The following is a 16,464-nucleotide window of genomic DNA, read 5'->3' as shown; positions in this document are numbered from 1 at the left end:
TTCAGAGCTCCCTAGATGAGAAAGCTGATAGCAATTAAAATAGAGGAAAAATATGTGCTTATGACACGCCAGAAAGGTTCATTTGAGAACCGAGAGGAATTTAGAAGTTTCAGAGGGGAGGCGAAAAAGCATATTCGAGAACGGCACGGTGGCACAGTGGTTAGCACTGCTGCCTCACAGTGCCTGAGACCCGGGTTCAATTCCGGACTCAGGCGACTGACTGTGTGGAGTTTGCACGTTCTCCCCGTGTCTGCGTGGGTTTCCTCCGGGTGCTCCGGTTTCCTCCCACAGTCCAAAGATGTGCGGGTCAGGTGAATTGGCCATGCTAAATTGCCCGTAGTGTTAGGTAAGGGTGTGTAGGGGTATGGGTGGGTTGCGCTTCGGCAGGTCGGTGTGGACTTGTTGGGCCGAAGGGCCTGTTTCCACACTGTAAGTAATCTAATCTAAAACCAAAGAGAGATTGAGAAAAGACTGGTAGCCAACAGAAAGAGGAATCCTAAACTTTTCAATCTGCACATAACTCATATGGTTAAAAAGAGCAGGAAGACCAATTAAATACCAAAATGGGGATTTACACACAAGGGCAAGAGGTATTGCTGGAGTGTTTAATAATAAATCATTAATATTTTTGCATCTGTCTTTACAAAGGAACTAGATGTTTTCTATGCCATGGTGAGAGAGGAGGAATCACAGTCACTAGAAGGGTTCAGAATTGATAAGGAATAAGTGTTGGGTAGACTGTAGGTGTTTAGTGTTGACAAGGCACCAAGACGAGATGCATTGAAGGAAGTGAGAGTAAAGATTGCAGGGGCGTTGACTATATTCTTTGTCTTCAGTAGCCTCAGGAGAGGTGATAGAGGACTGGACTACTGCAGGTGTTCAGCCCTTGTTCAAAAATAAGCACAGAACAGTCATGTTTAACTGCTGTGGTGGGAAACTTTTAGAAATAATTAGTCAGAAAAGAATTATCATTACTTGTTAAAAAAAGTCTTCAACCATCACTATTACTAATCTGGAAACTTGGTGAAAGTGCAAAGCGTTTATTTAAAATCAAGAAATATGTAAAGCCGGTAAATATTGAGGCCACAATGATTGATGTGATTTTAATTGCATGAGATATATGAATTTCTTCTCTGCTTTTTTGGTCTGGTGAGCTATTTCCCATCTTTGGTTCTTGTTGTCTCCATATTTCTTGCTGAGAACATCGAAGCAAGAGCAAGGCCATTCAACCCACTGAGCCTGCCCCACATTATGAATCGTGACTGATTATCTCCTCAATGCATTGCGTCCCTAACTCTTAATGTCATTAGTTTCCAGAAACCTCCAGTCAAGGCCTTGCAGTCATCTACAGCCTAAAGATTGCCCTCAAAGATCCTGAAATCAGTTGTCTTGTGGCAGCAGAGCGCAAGCTTTCTCCTTCTCTTTAATTTTACTCCTTGCATAGTCCGAAGGGTTTTTTTTAAGAATAGTGTCACTGACTGACTAGTTTGGAGAGCAGGAGATGTGTAAAGCCTTAAAAAAGTGTTAGGCTGCTTTACAAAATGTTGTTCATAGGAACATGGAGTACACCATTGAGCTCCTTTGAGCTTATGCTGCCATTTAGTGAAATTATAGCTGATCTCTGACTGGTATTGGTTTAAAGATAATGGGGTTTTGATGACAAAAATCTGTCAGTCTGGTTTTGAACATTTTAATTGACTCCCCAGTCTCATTTTGAAGGAGGATGTTCGAAAATGCCACAGCCCTTTCGGTGAATAAATATATTTTATAACATCATCCCTAAACAGTCTGGCTTCAGTTTGCGTTACATCCCGTTCCACTGGGCGCTCCTACCAGAGGAAATTGTTTTTCTCTTTTGCCTATTTGTGACCCCTCTCCTTTGCTGTCTCACCTGTTCGCATCCGCGCTCTCTCACCCATTCTCTAGCTGACCGACTCATTGTGAAAATTTTTAATTGCATCGTTTTGCAGGTCATGAAGGTCAAGCTGCAGCCTCCCTCTGGCACCGAGCTACCAGCATTTAATCCAATACTTCAGCCTTCTGCAATTACACAGGTCTTGCTACTAGCAAACCCACAGAAGGTGAGTGTGCTTTTAATTATTGTGCACATGTTAACACACTAATAACTGAGGCAAGTGATTTTGGCAGAGCAATAACTTATCCCCTCTAACCCTGTCTCATCGCTGATCATAAGCAGTCTGAAGAATGTTTCTTTGTTAAAATGGTAACATAAATGTTCACTGCTACTGTACAGCACTGCATTGTATAATCAGTCTTGACGTGTATGTACATCATCCCTCTTGCTCAGTTCAAGAAAGTATTTTCTGCTGCCTTGTGGAAGGAGTTCAATATTAGGGGTTGCTTAATATAAAATAGTTGTGAATAAATTCTCAGAAAAAGCCATTTGAAATCTTAGGATGATCATTCCTGCCTGGTTGGGAGAGTGTCTCTAAGCCGAGGTACATGTTCAATGCTGAAGATTATGAACCATACCCAGTGGCAAATCCACCAGAGCTTTTGGTGATAGTAGAAGGATTAGAATGTTTTGGGGCAATTGTTACTCCTAGACAGAGGACCCTTTGGTAAAGGGCATGATTCCTAGAGGGACTCATGAGGAAGGCAATGGGAAAGTTCCTCGTGCATCCGAGAGTACTGGTGCCTTTTGAAGTTGAAAATGGGTTCTCTCGACAGAACCCATGGAGGAAAGCTTGAGGCCAAAACATGTGGAGAAATGAGCAGAGGACCTGCCCTGGGACAAATCATTACAGATAATTCCAAGAGGGAATTGAGGTGCAACTTCTTTATCTAGAGAGTGGTTAGAATGCATGACTTGCTGTTGTGGGGATTATTAGAATAGATAGTCTTCAAGGCTGGCTGGATGAATAGATGCGAGAAAAGGTAATGAATTGGACGTGTAGATAAGTTCCTATAGATCTTAAACACTAACACAAACCAGTTAGGTTGAATGGCCTCTTGCAGAGTGCAGATCCTGTGTAATTCCCAAGAAGGCAAAGAGGTGAACTGTTCAGATGACTCGGTCAGTGAACAAGGCAAATGAAAGAATGTGAGGTCCTCCTCTCTGGAAACTTTCAATCCTACTGTGTTGATGTTCCTGGTCCTTGTCATGGCTTAGCATAGGAACAAAGGTAAGACCTACACATGGAAAACACAGGAACCCAAGCACAGTCTCTTCAGAACTCAAGATGTTCAATACTCCACTCAAGTGAAAACCAGATAGTTTGATTTATTTTTAATAGGGCTGATGATATTGCACCTCTGTTGTTAAGAGGTAATTTGTTTCTTTTGGAAAATGTTCTTGTTTGGATGTTTATGAACAAAAGACTAAAATGCAGTATCACTCTTTACAGGAGAAAGTCCGGTTACGATACAAGCTCACATTTACATTGGGCGAGCAAACCTTCAATGAGATGGGAGACGTAGACCAATTCCCACCTCCAGAGTCGTGGGGAAAGCTCTAACTGGGTCATAAACAAGGACACTATACAATACTACTGCTCTGTTGTTGGGTAACCACCACCAGTTTTGCTGATAAGGTGAACAACGGGCAATGATAACTAAAACTGAATCCTGATTTCAGTTGATTTCTGATTTCTAAGGCAGATCTGATAGTACACCACACTAATCTGGAACGAGACCTCTGTCCTGCTATTGGGCAGGATGCTGTTATTCCCTCCTGTTAACTGGCAATGTCAAAATAGTCCCTTCTCTTTGTATGGTGGTGTTACACCTGATGTCAGTGTATGATAAAATTGTTCAAAAATTTGTTGTTCTGCCTGGCTTCAAAGTCTCCTTTTTCTGAAGTACATGTTTTACTCTTATTCCCAAATTGAATCAGTGTAGGTTTCCCAGTTGATGAGGCTAGTATGGACCTAATACATGAGGACCAGAATATTTGATTCCTGCTCCGAGCTAAATCAGCCACTATCAGTTAGAGCAACACCGCTGCATTGACTCTGTGCTAGCAAGACTGAAATCAGACAGCAATTCCAATTCAAAGTTTTAACAAGTGGGCCGTCCTCCGAAGTGCCTCTCTGGGTCATTGGGGCTTGACTGCAATATTCTTGGTTGTCAAATACTCCTCTGGCTCATTTATGAAGATTGACCATTTGGACTCTGAAATGGTGTAGGGAGTGTAGGTTGTGGGATAACAAACCATCCAGCAAAAATCAGCCCTTTTTATTAAAGGCAAATATTTTTAGAAATTTAATTTTAAGATTGAGAGATTTTTTTTGTCTTCCTCAAATACAGTATCATAATTGTGACTTGGCACAGTGGTTGGATTGTTTGATTTGCACAGTTTGGAGTGCGTCAGCATGCCACACTCCGAGCTTACAACCTAAGAAGTTCAGATATGGTAGCAGAGAATCTCTTACCAATGTTCCCCTGGAGAGTGTATCATTATAGATTCAACCAGCAATCTATTGTGAATTTTGATCTCGCCCCCTGGACAAGTTCAGCAAGTTCATTGTGGCACTGCAGATTCTCCTTTTGTACTGAATGAGGACAGGGGATATTTGATGGGGTTTTCCATCATCCCATGTTCAAATGACCCAGCCCCTCAATTGTAAACAGGTAATTCACTTCCTGTCCGGCCACTAAGCACGCACAGTTGGTTCTCTGTGCCTTCTGGATGACCCAAACAGGCATTGATATTAAGTGCAGGAGGAATATTCAGGCAAAACTGATGGTACTGACTGCAAAATGCGCACACATTGGGAGAAGCTATTGCCCACAGCCCACCCCTGCTGCCTTTTTGAAACTATATAGCTGCATTTATCTTTCAAGGCATACAGTGCAAATATTCTGCGAGCATGTTTCTTAGGCCTTCACTACATCCGGCGTAAAAGCAGTGCAGATGATGATGTAATCCAGGGGAGGACAACTACTTTAGACTGCTGGTCTCTGGTTGAGTGTTGCAGTTTTTGAGTCCTTTCAGTTTACAATTATTGGAAATATTCGTGCGGCCCCTTTAAACAATGAAATAGAATTGATTGTGTAGGGACTATAAAACTGAAAGCCCTGTTTTGGCTTATCAGAAGATGTACCGTATAGTTGCCACGTTTGTGTCCCTGCACAAATATTTAAATTCCGTTCAAGGATAAGCCATTAATCTGAGCATTTTAGAAGCAATGTTGTGTAATTTGTCGTTTCTGTATAGAACATAAAATGCAAAAATAGAAGCTTTCTATTTCCTCCCAAAATTCTATTGGAGCTGGAGCTGGTAGTGGAAAGGGGAGTGTAACCTGGTGACAGATGGGGCAGGAGGAGGCAGAAACTGTAAAACATTAGTAGCTTCTGCTCAGTAAGTGATTCTATATCATGCTGAAAAACCTTTTAAAAATTTGGTAGTCGTGACATTAATTGCAGTCAATTGCTGAATGACCTAGTAGAATGTTCTAATGACAATAAATATTGTTCACCAGTAAGGTTTTGAAACAATCCAGTAGAAGATTTATGATGGTAAGGGCTTTTATTTCTAATTCTAATCTGTGTCTTTCCATGAAGATGGAGGCTGGTGAATTCCGTACTGTAGTGTTTTCGTTTATCCAGTGACACTCAAGAAGCTTTTTGGGGGATATATTTATTTAATGTGATAGGTTGTAAATTTTACAATTGTACAGATTTACATTAACTTTTAATTACAACTCATTTAATTGTTTGATTCAAATTTGTCAGTGCTTTGTCTTTTAATAATGTTTTTAAACCCTCCACCAACATGACCTAAGGCTCATTATCTTGTTTTTTTTTTTTGGCTCCTTATCGCTTATAAGGACCTTGTGCACAAATTGAATGCCTCACTTGCCTGCATTAATGTTGAAAGATATTCCATTAGTTGAAAAGAACTTTACAACAGTCTGAAATTATGAAGTTTTTTTGCATAAATGCAAGTTCTTTTCAATTGAATTATTTTTTAGCTGTAATGTTACCAAATGTGAATTTGAATGATCAGGAGTTAAGATGATGATCCAATAAAGTTACAAGATTATTAACTTCACCCTCCCCAGTATAATTTCAGCATTGCTGTCACAAAACTAGTTTATATTTTTGTTTTTCCATAAGATATCATTGAGTGAAATTATATCAATCTGTCTGTGGACTATGCTGTTTCTCAATGCCTTCTACAACCTGTCACATTGGACTACATCCAATCTGTTTAAGATTCTTGAGAGAACTGCAGAACTTTATCTCCAAATTAATTGAATAAATGTTCAGAAGGACATTGAGTAATGATTTTAAAGTCCAGTGCAGCCTTCAGAGCTTATCATCCTGTGGTCCAACAATCCTGAGATTATCTCTTCAGCGGGGAGAGGGAGCTTTTTGGCCTTGCTTCTTAAACAAAGCTGGGATAGAAGGGCAAAGCAAAATACTACGGATGCATAAAACCTGAAAATGTTGGATGCACGCAACAGTTCAGACAGCATCAAAAAGGAGAAACTTCCACATACCAGAGCCATGTGCACACCTGAAAAGTGAGAGGTTGATGAGCAAATTAATAAGATCAGAAAAAGAGGGGGCGATATGTAGTGTGTATTTCTTTAAAAAGAGCACCGAACAAGCTTTGGCTGAAATCCAAAGGAATGAACAAAAAATTAAGAACTTTTAAGATAAAGGTTTCTAAATGGCTAAAGAAGTAGCTGACCCAAAGAGTGGGGGAGTTGGAAATCTTAATCTGGTCTCGTCTGAAATTAAAACTGTTGATAAACAGGATATGGCTTAGGTCTGCAAGGTTCGGACCCAAAGGGGGTTGCAAGGTATTTTGGAGAAAGATTACATTGTTCTTGCAGGTAAAGTTCCAGTTTCATTCCCATACGATGACAAGCAGTTTTACTTCGCGCAAAACTGTGTAGTACAGGTAGTTAGTTTCCCCAGGAATTAATATATGTAGGTGTTTCTGACAATGAGCCAATTTCATGCTGTGATAAAAAAAGATGTTTTGTGATTATATCTTCAGTAGCTGAACTGCTAAATTGCATTGATTAGGAGTGGGGTTCACATAGCACGTGGTACAAGTTTGCCGTTTTAATGTATGATTCATGGAACTTTCAAAGAGCTAAAATAGAAATCAGTAGGAAGGAGAGAGTGTAAGGTGAAAGTGCTCCTCTGTAACATAAGGGGCAGGAGCGTATTTGGTTTTATCTCCCCAGTTGTATTTTTATCGAACTATTTCATTTGTGTAATTGTAGCCATTCTTAAAATTACTCTGCACTTACTCTGTTTATAATGTGGGACAGATTTATTGACAACCAGAAGCTACACAGCCACAAGAGTCACATGTATAATTGTAACACTAATACTCAGATGCTCTCAACTGTCAGGGTATGGTTAGTACATACAACATTAAGCTGCGTTGGTGGTCCTTGCAAATAGACTACGAGTCAGTCAACAGGCTGCACCCTAAATAGAACTTGATTTTCCAAACATTGCCAGTGGCATGGCTTACATTGGATTCTGCTTGCCCTTTCAGTCATGCAAGATGGGGATCCCTCCTTCTGTCAACTTCTCGTCAGTGGTAACTCTGCAATTTATTTTATAAGGGAAGTTACTTTGAGTCAGAAAGGCTTGTATTTACATAGCCCCTCAGGATGACCTCTGTGCTCATAGTCAGATTTTTATTTTGAAAGGCAGACACAAGATACACAGCAAGATCCCACCATCTGTGAACAACTGATAATTGTTCAGAAGCGTTTGAGAATTAATCTGCAGCAGTGTTTGATTGCCCCCTTTTTCTCCCGCTAAGAGCGTGAGCTTCAGAGGTCCCACTGATTTTCAGATCTCTGACTGAAATGGAGAAACAGCTGTAAGCTCCAACAGGAGCTGCATAGAGTTAATTATAAGCCATTGTAACTTCCCATTTCTGAAAGGACAATCTTCTTTGGTGCCTGCCTACCTGTGGGGAGGGAGAGGTTGGACCGTTTGTTCTCAGTACATAGTGTACCATTGATAGTAGTGAGTTTCACCAAGGTACTGGCTTCTGGCAAGTTTGTTTTATTGAGGCCTAGAAATTGGTCATATCTGAATTGCATGCACCAGGTGAGCTTGGTAATAGGGCCAAGGGAAATTGACTTGTCCTCATTATCTTGCTATTGGTGAGTTACTGCAGCTGTGGAGGAGCTTGACGACAGCAGGTGAGACCTGGATGGGTATGGTGGTACAGTGATTTTATGTGGAGCTCCCCAATAGATCATGAAAGTGAGTTAATTCTTGCCTCTCCAATGGAGCCCTGTTACACATCTAAAGAAACTGGCCATGAAATGACTAATTTGGCACCTTACTTGTGTATGCAAAGAGACTAATGTCTGTTTGGGTCATGCACCCTGGCTTGTTCCAGAGCAAACCATCCAAAGTGGCGTGCATGCAAATTTCTAACATGAGGTGAGCATAGGCATTTTGATTGCCATCTTGGATCCTTAGGTATTCATTTGATACAATCTAATTTCTAGGCCATTAACAAGTTATCAGCCTTCACAGTATAAAGTGGCTGCAGCAGCGTTGCTGATAAAATGTCTTCTGGACTATGTTCACTTTTCTTCTGTTGCTATTGTTAATTTGATTCAAGGACCCTCTTTACAGCACAGTCTTCGTTTTTGTCTATTTGAAATGTTTGTACCTTCAGTGGTTCGATGTAACTGGCCCAAGTCAGCTTGGGTGTGCTGAAATAATGTATGAGGAAATATTAATGAAACAGACATGATGGCTGGAAAATATGTCACTGTTCAGTGACTTTACAGACCCCACCAGAAAGTAAAAATTTTAAAAATGAAAATCTTCAATCTCATTACCCATTACCAAGATGAATATGGCCTGTCAACAGAAATTGGCTTTGGCTGACTATTATTTTGTCCCATGCACAGTGATACTACTTAGGTGTGTCACCTTTTTGCTAATGCAGCTTTCACTGAATCTCCAGTACCTTTTAGGGCTTGTACGAGCTGAAATAATTTCTTAAAAGGTAGTTTGACCACTTCAAACAGCAGCTGACAAGACCCACCAAGCATAGAGCCATGTAAGGCCTTTTGAGAGAGTCGATAACAAGTGTCAGCAGTGAGTGTATCACCTGTGTGGTACATTGCCAAGTGAAATCTTAATTCCTTCAGGGAAATGCGATCCATCTGTTCAAATTGGAATCCTTGCCCAGGTTGTGTTTGATCTGCCTCAGAAAGTGGAAATGTGTTTAGTCTGAGCACAGAGGTGTTGTTTCCTTTATTCTAACACAGCTTATCTATTTGTTCCAATAAATACCCTTTGTCTCCCCTGCTTGGGATCTGTAGAACTGACTTGTGTATATATTTATATGGTCTTTTGGAATTATGTACATTTAGAGCAAAAATTTATTTATGGGAATTAAAGTTTTTGTTTTCCTGGGATTGTGAGAGTCACGTGATGTACACTAGGTGTCTTTTTTCTTTTGTGTATATCTTTTTCTCAATAAATTATCCAAGATCTTTTTTTTATTTTTCTATCAGATTTCAAGGGAATCTTTTTACAGTTTTCACAGTAAACAGCAGAAGTGACTGTGCCCGTCTGTCAGAACTGGACTTGAACCCAGATTCTGCAAATAAAAAGCAAATGTATGATGAGCAGTGCAACTGTAGCCTGTAGAACTGAAGGAACTTTACATTTTCAACACTGATGCAATAGTGAGCGAGAGAGAGGAGGTTAATGAAACATTGCTTACTATTTGATCTATCAGCAACGTAAGTACTTTAGTCTCTGTTGTGTCTGGTGCATGATTACCAACTTCCATGTTTAAAATAGTTGAAACAACATTTTCACTCATGAGATGTCTCTTGGAGTGTGTTCGGTTTACCTCTGTGGCCCTCACTGCAGCCCGGTCTTTATTTTGTCTATTCAAAATGTTTCCTTCAATAGTTCAATATAACTGGGCCAAGTCAGCTGAGGTTCGCTGTAATAATGTGTGGGCAAATGTTGGTCAAACAGCCCTTCCTCAAGAAGGGCTCATGTCCGATTCTCCTGCTCCTTGGGTGCTGCCTGACATGCTGCGCTTTTCTGGCAGCACATTTTCAGCCCTCAAACAGACATAGTGTCTGGAAAATATGCCACTGTTCAGTGACTTGACAGACCCTGCTGAAAAATAAAAATTAAAAATCTTTGACCCATTGCCAGGATGAAAATGATATGGCAACAGGAATTTGGCTTTTCTTTTTTACTTGGGAAGTGATGCTGAGATGAAACCCCAGCCTTTTTTCTCTCGTGCTGTTTCTCGCACGTTATCTCACTCTCGCTCTTTCACTCTCTCTCCTTTCTTTTCCCCGCCCCCTCTTTCCCCCACCCCACGCTCGCTCTCTCTCCTGCCATTCACTTCACCTATACCTTCCTGATTTTGGAAACCTCTACGGTTACCCCTCAACCTCCTACCCTCTACGACAAAATCCCAGCTTGTCCAGCCTCTCCTTATAATTCAAACCCTCCATTCCCAGCAACATTCTGGGATACCACTTATTGAGATTATATAGCATGTTCCATACAATTGTGCTCTTAACATGGCTGACTGAATGAGCAAACTTTATCAGGTACGCTACAAAGAGTTCATCCTGAGCAGAAGGGATTTTAGCTCACTGAACAGAATCACAGAATTGTTATAGTGCACGAGGAGGCTGTTTTGTGTACAGTGGCGCTCTGAGCAGTTTCCATTAACACCTGGAACCTGCATGTTTTCTAAACATTGTCCAGTGTTTAGATTTCACTAAACATCTGATGCCCTGTTCAGCATATCAATTGAACAGGTCTTTGCCACACTTCTGGTCGTGCATTTCAGACCCTAACTAGCTGTTTTAAAGATGTCTTTCTCCCCTCTCGTTTTCTTCTTTTGAAAAAAACATGTTAACAAAATCACAGTATAGTCTCCTCTAGCCCCCTCTTTCTCTACCTTCCTCTACTCTTTCTTTCTCTCCCTGTCTGTCTCACGTGCACATACTCATACACTCATCACTCACTGAAACATGTGTGCACTCTTTTTCTGTCCATCTCCACCTCCATGTGTGTTCTCTCCCTGCACACTCCCTCCCCTCCGTCATCCAATACAGTGTGTGGCCTTATTGAGAAAACATGCACGTTATGTTCCCATTTCCAAAGGTGGTGAGATAGGGAGTGTTGAGGTAGCAGTGAGGATGGGGAAGGACTGGACAGGCTGGGAGCGTGGCAAAGAAGTGGCAGATTGAATATAATGTGGGCAAGTGTGAGGTTATGCACTTTGAAAGCAATAACAGAGGTGTAGATTATTTTCTACACAGACAAGGCTTCAGAAATCTGGTGCACAAAGACTTAGGAGTCTGAGTTCAAGAATTCTCACAGTTAATCTAGGTTTGATTGGCAGTTAGGAAGACAAATGCAGTGATAGCGTTCATTTCAAGAGGGCTAGGATATAAGAGCAGAGTTGTATTACTGAGGCTCTATAAGTCTCTGTTTAGACTGCATTTGGAATATTAGGAGCAATTTTGGGTCCCATATCTAAGGAAGGATGTGCTGGCCTTTTGAGGTTCAGAGAAGGTTCACAAAGATGATGTCAAGAATGAAGGGCTTGTCACATGAGCAGTTGAAGACTGGCGAAAGTGAGTACTGCAGATGCTGGAGATCAGAGACAAGTGTGATGCAAGAAGGGTTGATGAAGGGCTTTTGCCCAAAACGTCGATTTTTTTGCTCCTCAGATGCTGCATGACTGCTGTGCTTTGATTAGTAAGTGGATCAAGAATTGTAGACACAAGGCAGGAGAATGTGTTGTGAAACACATCAGCCATGATCAAATTGCAGAGTAGACTCAGTGGGCCACATGGTCTAATTCTGCACCCATGTCTTATGGCATCAATGCCCAAGATTTTGTCAAGACATCTGTATTCTCTTACCTAAAGTTCAACACAATCACATTGTACATCTTTATCAGGATAGTTGACATGGTTGATTCCACCATTCCCTAGATGTTGAGGGAAGAAATACCACCTTCCAAGGGATGAAATGCACGTGTGTAACCATCTAAGGCGGAAGGAGTCAACATGGGATTACTGCTGCAATTCAGAATTAAGGGCCTTCTGCCTTTGAACTGGTTTCCAGTCCTTGGAATTTGAATCACCCCAACAGGGAGGGGCATGAGTCCTGGTACAAGGTCGTTTAAGAATTTTAGAGCTGCTCCCTGTAGCTGCCACCTCAACATCTAATTGACTCTGTAACTTAACTGACCCTGCTCAGCTCATAACCCTGTATACCTACTTTTCTAATTGATGAGAGTCAACTGTGCGACACTTACGTATCTCATGGCTGTGAATGGGTAAGGTGCCAGCAAAGAATCCTGGAAAGCAGTGCTAATGTGAGGAATGACATAGCACATGACTCTTATCAGAAGTGCTCAGCCTGAGAGTTTGGAAACAGATGAAATTAAGAGTGAAAGTATCCGTGCTGAGAACGCCAGCGATGCTGTGGGGGAGCAGGACCAAGTGAGCCTCCATTTTCAGTAAACTGGCACAGACTCTGGTTGCAGGTGAGAAGTTGTCTGTTCAGCCCGTTATGTCATTCTGTTCTGCGGTTCCTCCAAGCGCACATGTTTGTTAGATGGACAACTTGATTAGCTGATTTTGTACAGCCAGCACATTGAGGCTAAACAACATTGAACAGCAGGAGTGATGAGCTTTTAATCATTGATTCAAGAGAGTTATTTATTCCAACATTGTGTTGGCTTTTTGTAAGACCTGAGCAGTTGGTCCAGCTGAACATCCTGCAAGATGGCAAGAAGTCATACGTAACTCTATGCTAATCTCAATCTGACCTTTGCCCATGTTCCTGTGATTTGTTTATCCTTTCAGCTTTATGTTCAATCTTGATCTCTCTTGCTCTCAATCTCACAGCTAAGTTGGGGATAATGGTCCCAGCCTGTTAATTCCAGCCCCAGAGGTTGCAAGAACATTTTGGAGAATTGTTAAAGCATCAGCTTAGAAAGAGTTGAACAAAAGAATTGAATTGGGAAGGTTTTTGATAGAAAATTATAAATTTATTAGTCTATTTACAGCAGAATACCTGCAGTTTGTTTTCCACAAACCAGATTTTCAGCCATCTTTAAACAAATATACATAAAGTTTATAACAGATAACAAAATACATACATAGCTTTCTAAACCAGGCATGTATACAAATTGTTTCCTTTCTTTCACTACTTAAACAGTGACAGTTGGAGAAGATCAAATTTCACTGAAGCCATTTCCTTAAGTATAACGTAATGTTGCTCTGTGTATTACAAGATCAGTTTAGTTCAGTTGGCTGGATGGTTGGTTTGTCATAAAGGGTGGCGCCAACAGCATGGATTCAATCTCCACACCTGCTGAGGTTACTATGAAGGTCTCTCCTCCTCAACCTGTCCCTTCACCTGAAGTATGGTGGCCCTCGGGTTAAATCACCGCCAGTCATGTATCTCTAATGAGATCAGCCCTTTGGTCTGGTAAGACTATGGCGACTTGACTGCTGCTGTCAAGTGTGTAATCTCTAATTGTGCTTTCAGACTTGCACAAATGTAAAGAGCTAAACGATGAAAGATAGGTTTCCCACAATAACTGAAGTATAAATGTTGGCCGGGCACTAAAAGAATAGTGTAGCTTGTCTTCAAGTAGTATCTCGGGATCTTTACACCCACTTGAGAGGGCAGGAGGACCAGGCTTCCGATAATACTGACCACGCTCAGTACTGTACTGAAACATCAGCCTGGAAAACCAAGTGTTGGGACTTGAAGCCACAACCTTCTGTTCAAGATGCAGCAGTGCTAGCTACTTAGCCACAGCTGCACACTCTGCAAGATAACAAAACGTCTGAAGAAGTCCTATTCGACTTGACATGAAGCCTCTTACTGTTTCTGCAGCTGTGGCGAGACCTGCTGGGTTTTCCAGCTCTTTCTGCTTTTAGTATAGAAGTCAGCAGCATTTACTGCTTTTGATTTAAACTTGTTAATCTCATCTACATTGCTAATAAAAAGGTATTGGATCTGTCAGAATAATAGCTTTCTGAATAGCTTGTTCATGCTCTGTGTTTAAAAATAATTTCCATTTCAGAAATTTTGTCACTTGTTGAGATGTAGCCCAAAAAGAATAAATGTTCAGGGTAACAAAATTCTTGAAGGTGGGCTAAGTAGCTTATCGTAATTAAAGATTCAGTATCAAGGGACAGTGTATTTGAACCATTCAAAACACAGCATGAAGTTTGTAGAACTATTAGTTTTTATTTCTAACCTCTATTTATTCAGTGCTTTATTCATTAAAACCTACTTGACACCGATAATACATTAGATATAATAATCTCTTTTTAAAAAAAATTCATTATTAGACACTCAATATGTCTGTTCAGTAAGTTTCAATTGAACAATGTTTTTACACATTTCAATCTATAAAGTCCTAATGATAGCAAGGCAGTCACTGGTGCTGGGAAACTGTCCACACCACACATCAAATGTCAGCAGTTATCTGAATCAGTTGAAACACAGCGGCTGTAAAAGGAGTCATTTTCAATTGCTGCCAGTATTTAAGAACATAGGGAGCAGAAGCAGGAGGAGATTATTTGCTCCCTCCACTTGCTGCACTATTCAGCAAAGATCAGGACTAGTCTTCAATCAACTCTACACTCCAAAACTTACCCCCATCTTCTTCAATTATCTTAGTCAAGACAGAGATCGTTAGAGCTATACTCAGCAATCCATGTACAGAATTCCAAAGATTCATAATATATCAAGAAAGATGTCTAGATCTGGGTCCCTTATTTTGAGACTCTGACCCCAGTTCTGGACCCTTCAACCAGAGGAAACATCTATTCTGCAAAGGTATTCGATAACCTCGTCCTTTCTTATTCTTCAAAACTCCAGGAAATATAGGCCTTGTCTAGTCAATCTGTCCTTGTAGGATAGACCCCTCATCTCCGGAAACAGTCGAATGAACTTTCAATGAAGTCCCTTTAGGGTGAGTAGATAATGCTCTTTGATAAGGAGACCAAAATTGTGCGTAGTACTCCATGTATGGAGTCACTAATGTTTGATATGTGTTATGGGATACTAGGAGGACATTTCTGGCTAAGCCAGGATTTGTTGCCCATCCCTTATTGCCCAGAAGGCAATTAAGAGTGAGCCATGTTGCTATGGGTCTGGAGTCACATGTTGACCGCATAAGGTAAGGAAGGCAGTTTTCTTCCCTAAAGTACATTAGTGAGCCAAATGGAATTTTACCTGACAGTTAAGAGTGGTTTCTTGGTCATCACTTAATACATAGTTCCAGATTTCTTTTGTTGAATTCAGCTTCCACCATCTACCATGGCAGATTCGAATCTGAATCCCCATAACATGACCTGGGTTAGTGGATTAACAATCCAACGATATTATCACTGTCATTGCCTCCCCCCTCAATCACTTATAAGGCTTCTGGTTGAATGTGAGGCCATGATTCAACAGTTATCCCAGACAATATATTTAGAACTTAAGCATGGAAGGTCTAGGAGAAATCCACAATACGTGTCAATGGAACATAATTGTTACTATTGCATATTCATGCTCCTACATAAGAGTGCAGGTTCAGTGGCAATTTTCAGGCTATGATAGCACCAATGAGCTTCTGATCATTTATGATTATGACTGTAACTGGAGCAAAGGACAATACAAGTCTGTCCAAAGTGTAATTCACAATAAAATAATTCAGAGATTTATGCACATCCTGATGGAGGAACGCTCAGGGATTATTTTGGAATGGTCCAAACAGGTGTAGTCACCAAAAGCACAAGTTCACACAATACAGGTGACTCGCTTATTTATCCAACCACTTGAGAGGTAAGAAACAAAGTGCATCCTTTCAATTTGACTTGTTGACAGTTAACTTTTTCTTTCGAGAAGCTACCATGTCGTAGAAAGGATCCCGCGTGATGCTGGCTCTGAAATATAATACAAACACAATAAGTTTGATTTATAAGAGGGAAAAGACAGTAACTGTTATCACTACACGTTATAACACAAAATACTTCACTCACTTAACTTTTGAGTCCACCGTTTATGTGAAGATGTTCAGGTGTCAGGAATAGTTCTGTCTTATTTAATTTCTCCTTTTTGTCCATCACCATTGTCTTGTGCCTAGCACCATCATCCATTTTGTTATTTAACCTTTCATCCTTTTTGTTCTGTCTCCCTCCCTCCACACCCTCCTGTCACCATGCCCCCAAGACACCTACCTCTACAACTGGCTTTGAAGCAACTACACCTCATAACTTTTTTTTTTCCCAGCTCTGTTGAAAGACCATCAAACCGATACATTAATTCTGTTTCTTTCCCCACAGCTGCTGCCTGACCTACTGAATATTTCCTTCTGTTTTTGCACTATCTGCCAAATCCTGCTTTAGAGCTAATGTACAGATTGTGCATTTTAAATCATAATTTATTCTTGTGTTCCGTAAGGGATTTGTTCAAAATCTAGTCCTCACT

The 16,464-nt window shown here is 40.7% G+C and overlaps 2 protein-coding genes across 5 annotated transcripts in view; one reads left to right on the top strand and one right to left on the bottom strand.

Annotated features, from left to right (window-relative positions):
* Window positions 1-9,386, top strand: part of LOC132831134 (ADP-ribosylation factor-binding protein GGA1-like) — a 58,063-nt gene extending 48,677 nt beyond the window's left edge. The window contains exons 16-17 of the mRNA XM_060849128.1: window positions 1,971-2,081; window positions 3,369-9,386. Of these exons, the coding sequence (XP_060705111.1) occupies window positions 1,971-2,081; window positions 3,369-3,479 (222 nt within the window). The 3' untranslated portion in view covers window positions 3,480-9,386. The remainder of the gene's footprint in view (window positions 1-1,970; window positions 2,082-3,368) is intronic.
* A 3,610-nt stretch (window positions 9,387-12,996) lies between these two features.
* LOC132831528 (cytohesin-3-like) overlaps window positions 12,997-16,464 on the bottom strand; it is a 75,070-nt gene continuing 71,602 nt past the window's right edge. For all 4 annotated transcript variants that reach the window (XM_060849728.1, XM_060849726.1, XM_060849727.1 and 1 more), the window contains exon 13: window positions 12,997-15,920. In XM_060849728.1, the coding sequence (XP_060705711.1) occupies window positions 15,842-15,920 (79 nt within the window). In that variant the 3' untranslated portion in view covers window positions 12,997-15,841. The remainder of the gene's footprint in view (window positions 15,921-16,464) is intronic.

Source organism: Hemiscyllium ocellatum, chromosome 33 (genome assembly GCF_020745735.1).
Source record: "Hemiscyllium ocellatum isolate sHemOce1 chromosome 33, sHemOce1.pat.X.cur, whole genome shotgun sequence".
Taxonomy (NCBI): Eukaryota; Metazoa; Chordata; class Chondrichthyes; order Orectolobiformes; family Hemiscylliidae; genus Hemiscyllium; species Hemiscyllium ocellatum.
The sequence above is the reverse complement of the archived record's forward strand: the minus strand, read 5'-3'. Positions and strand labels throughout refer to the sequence as shown.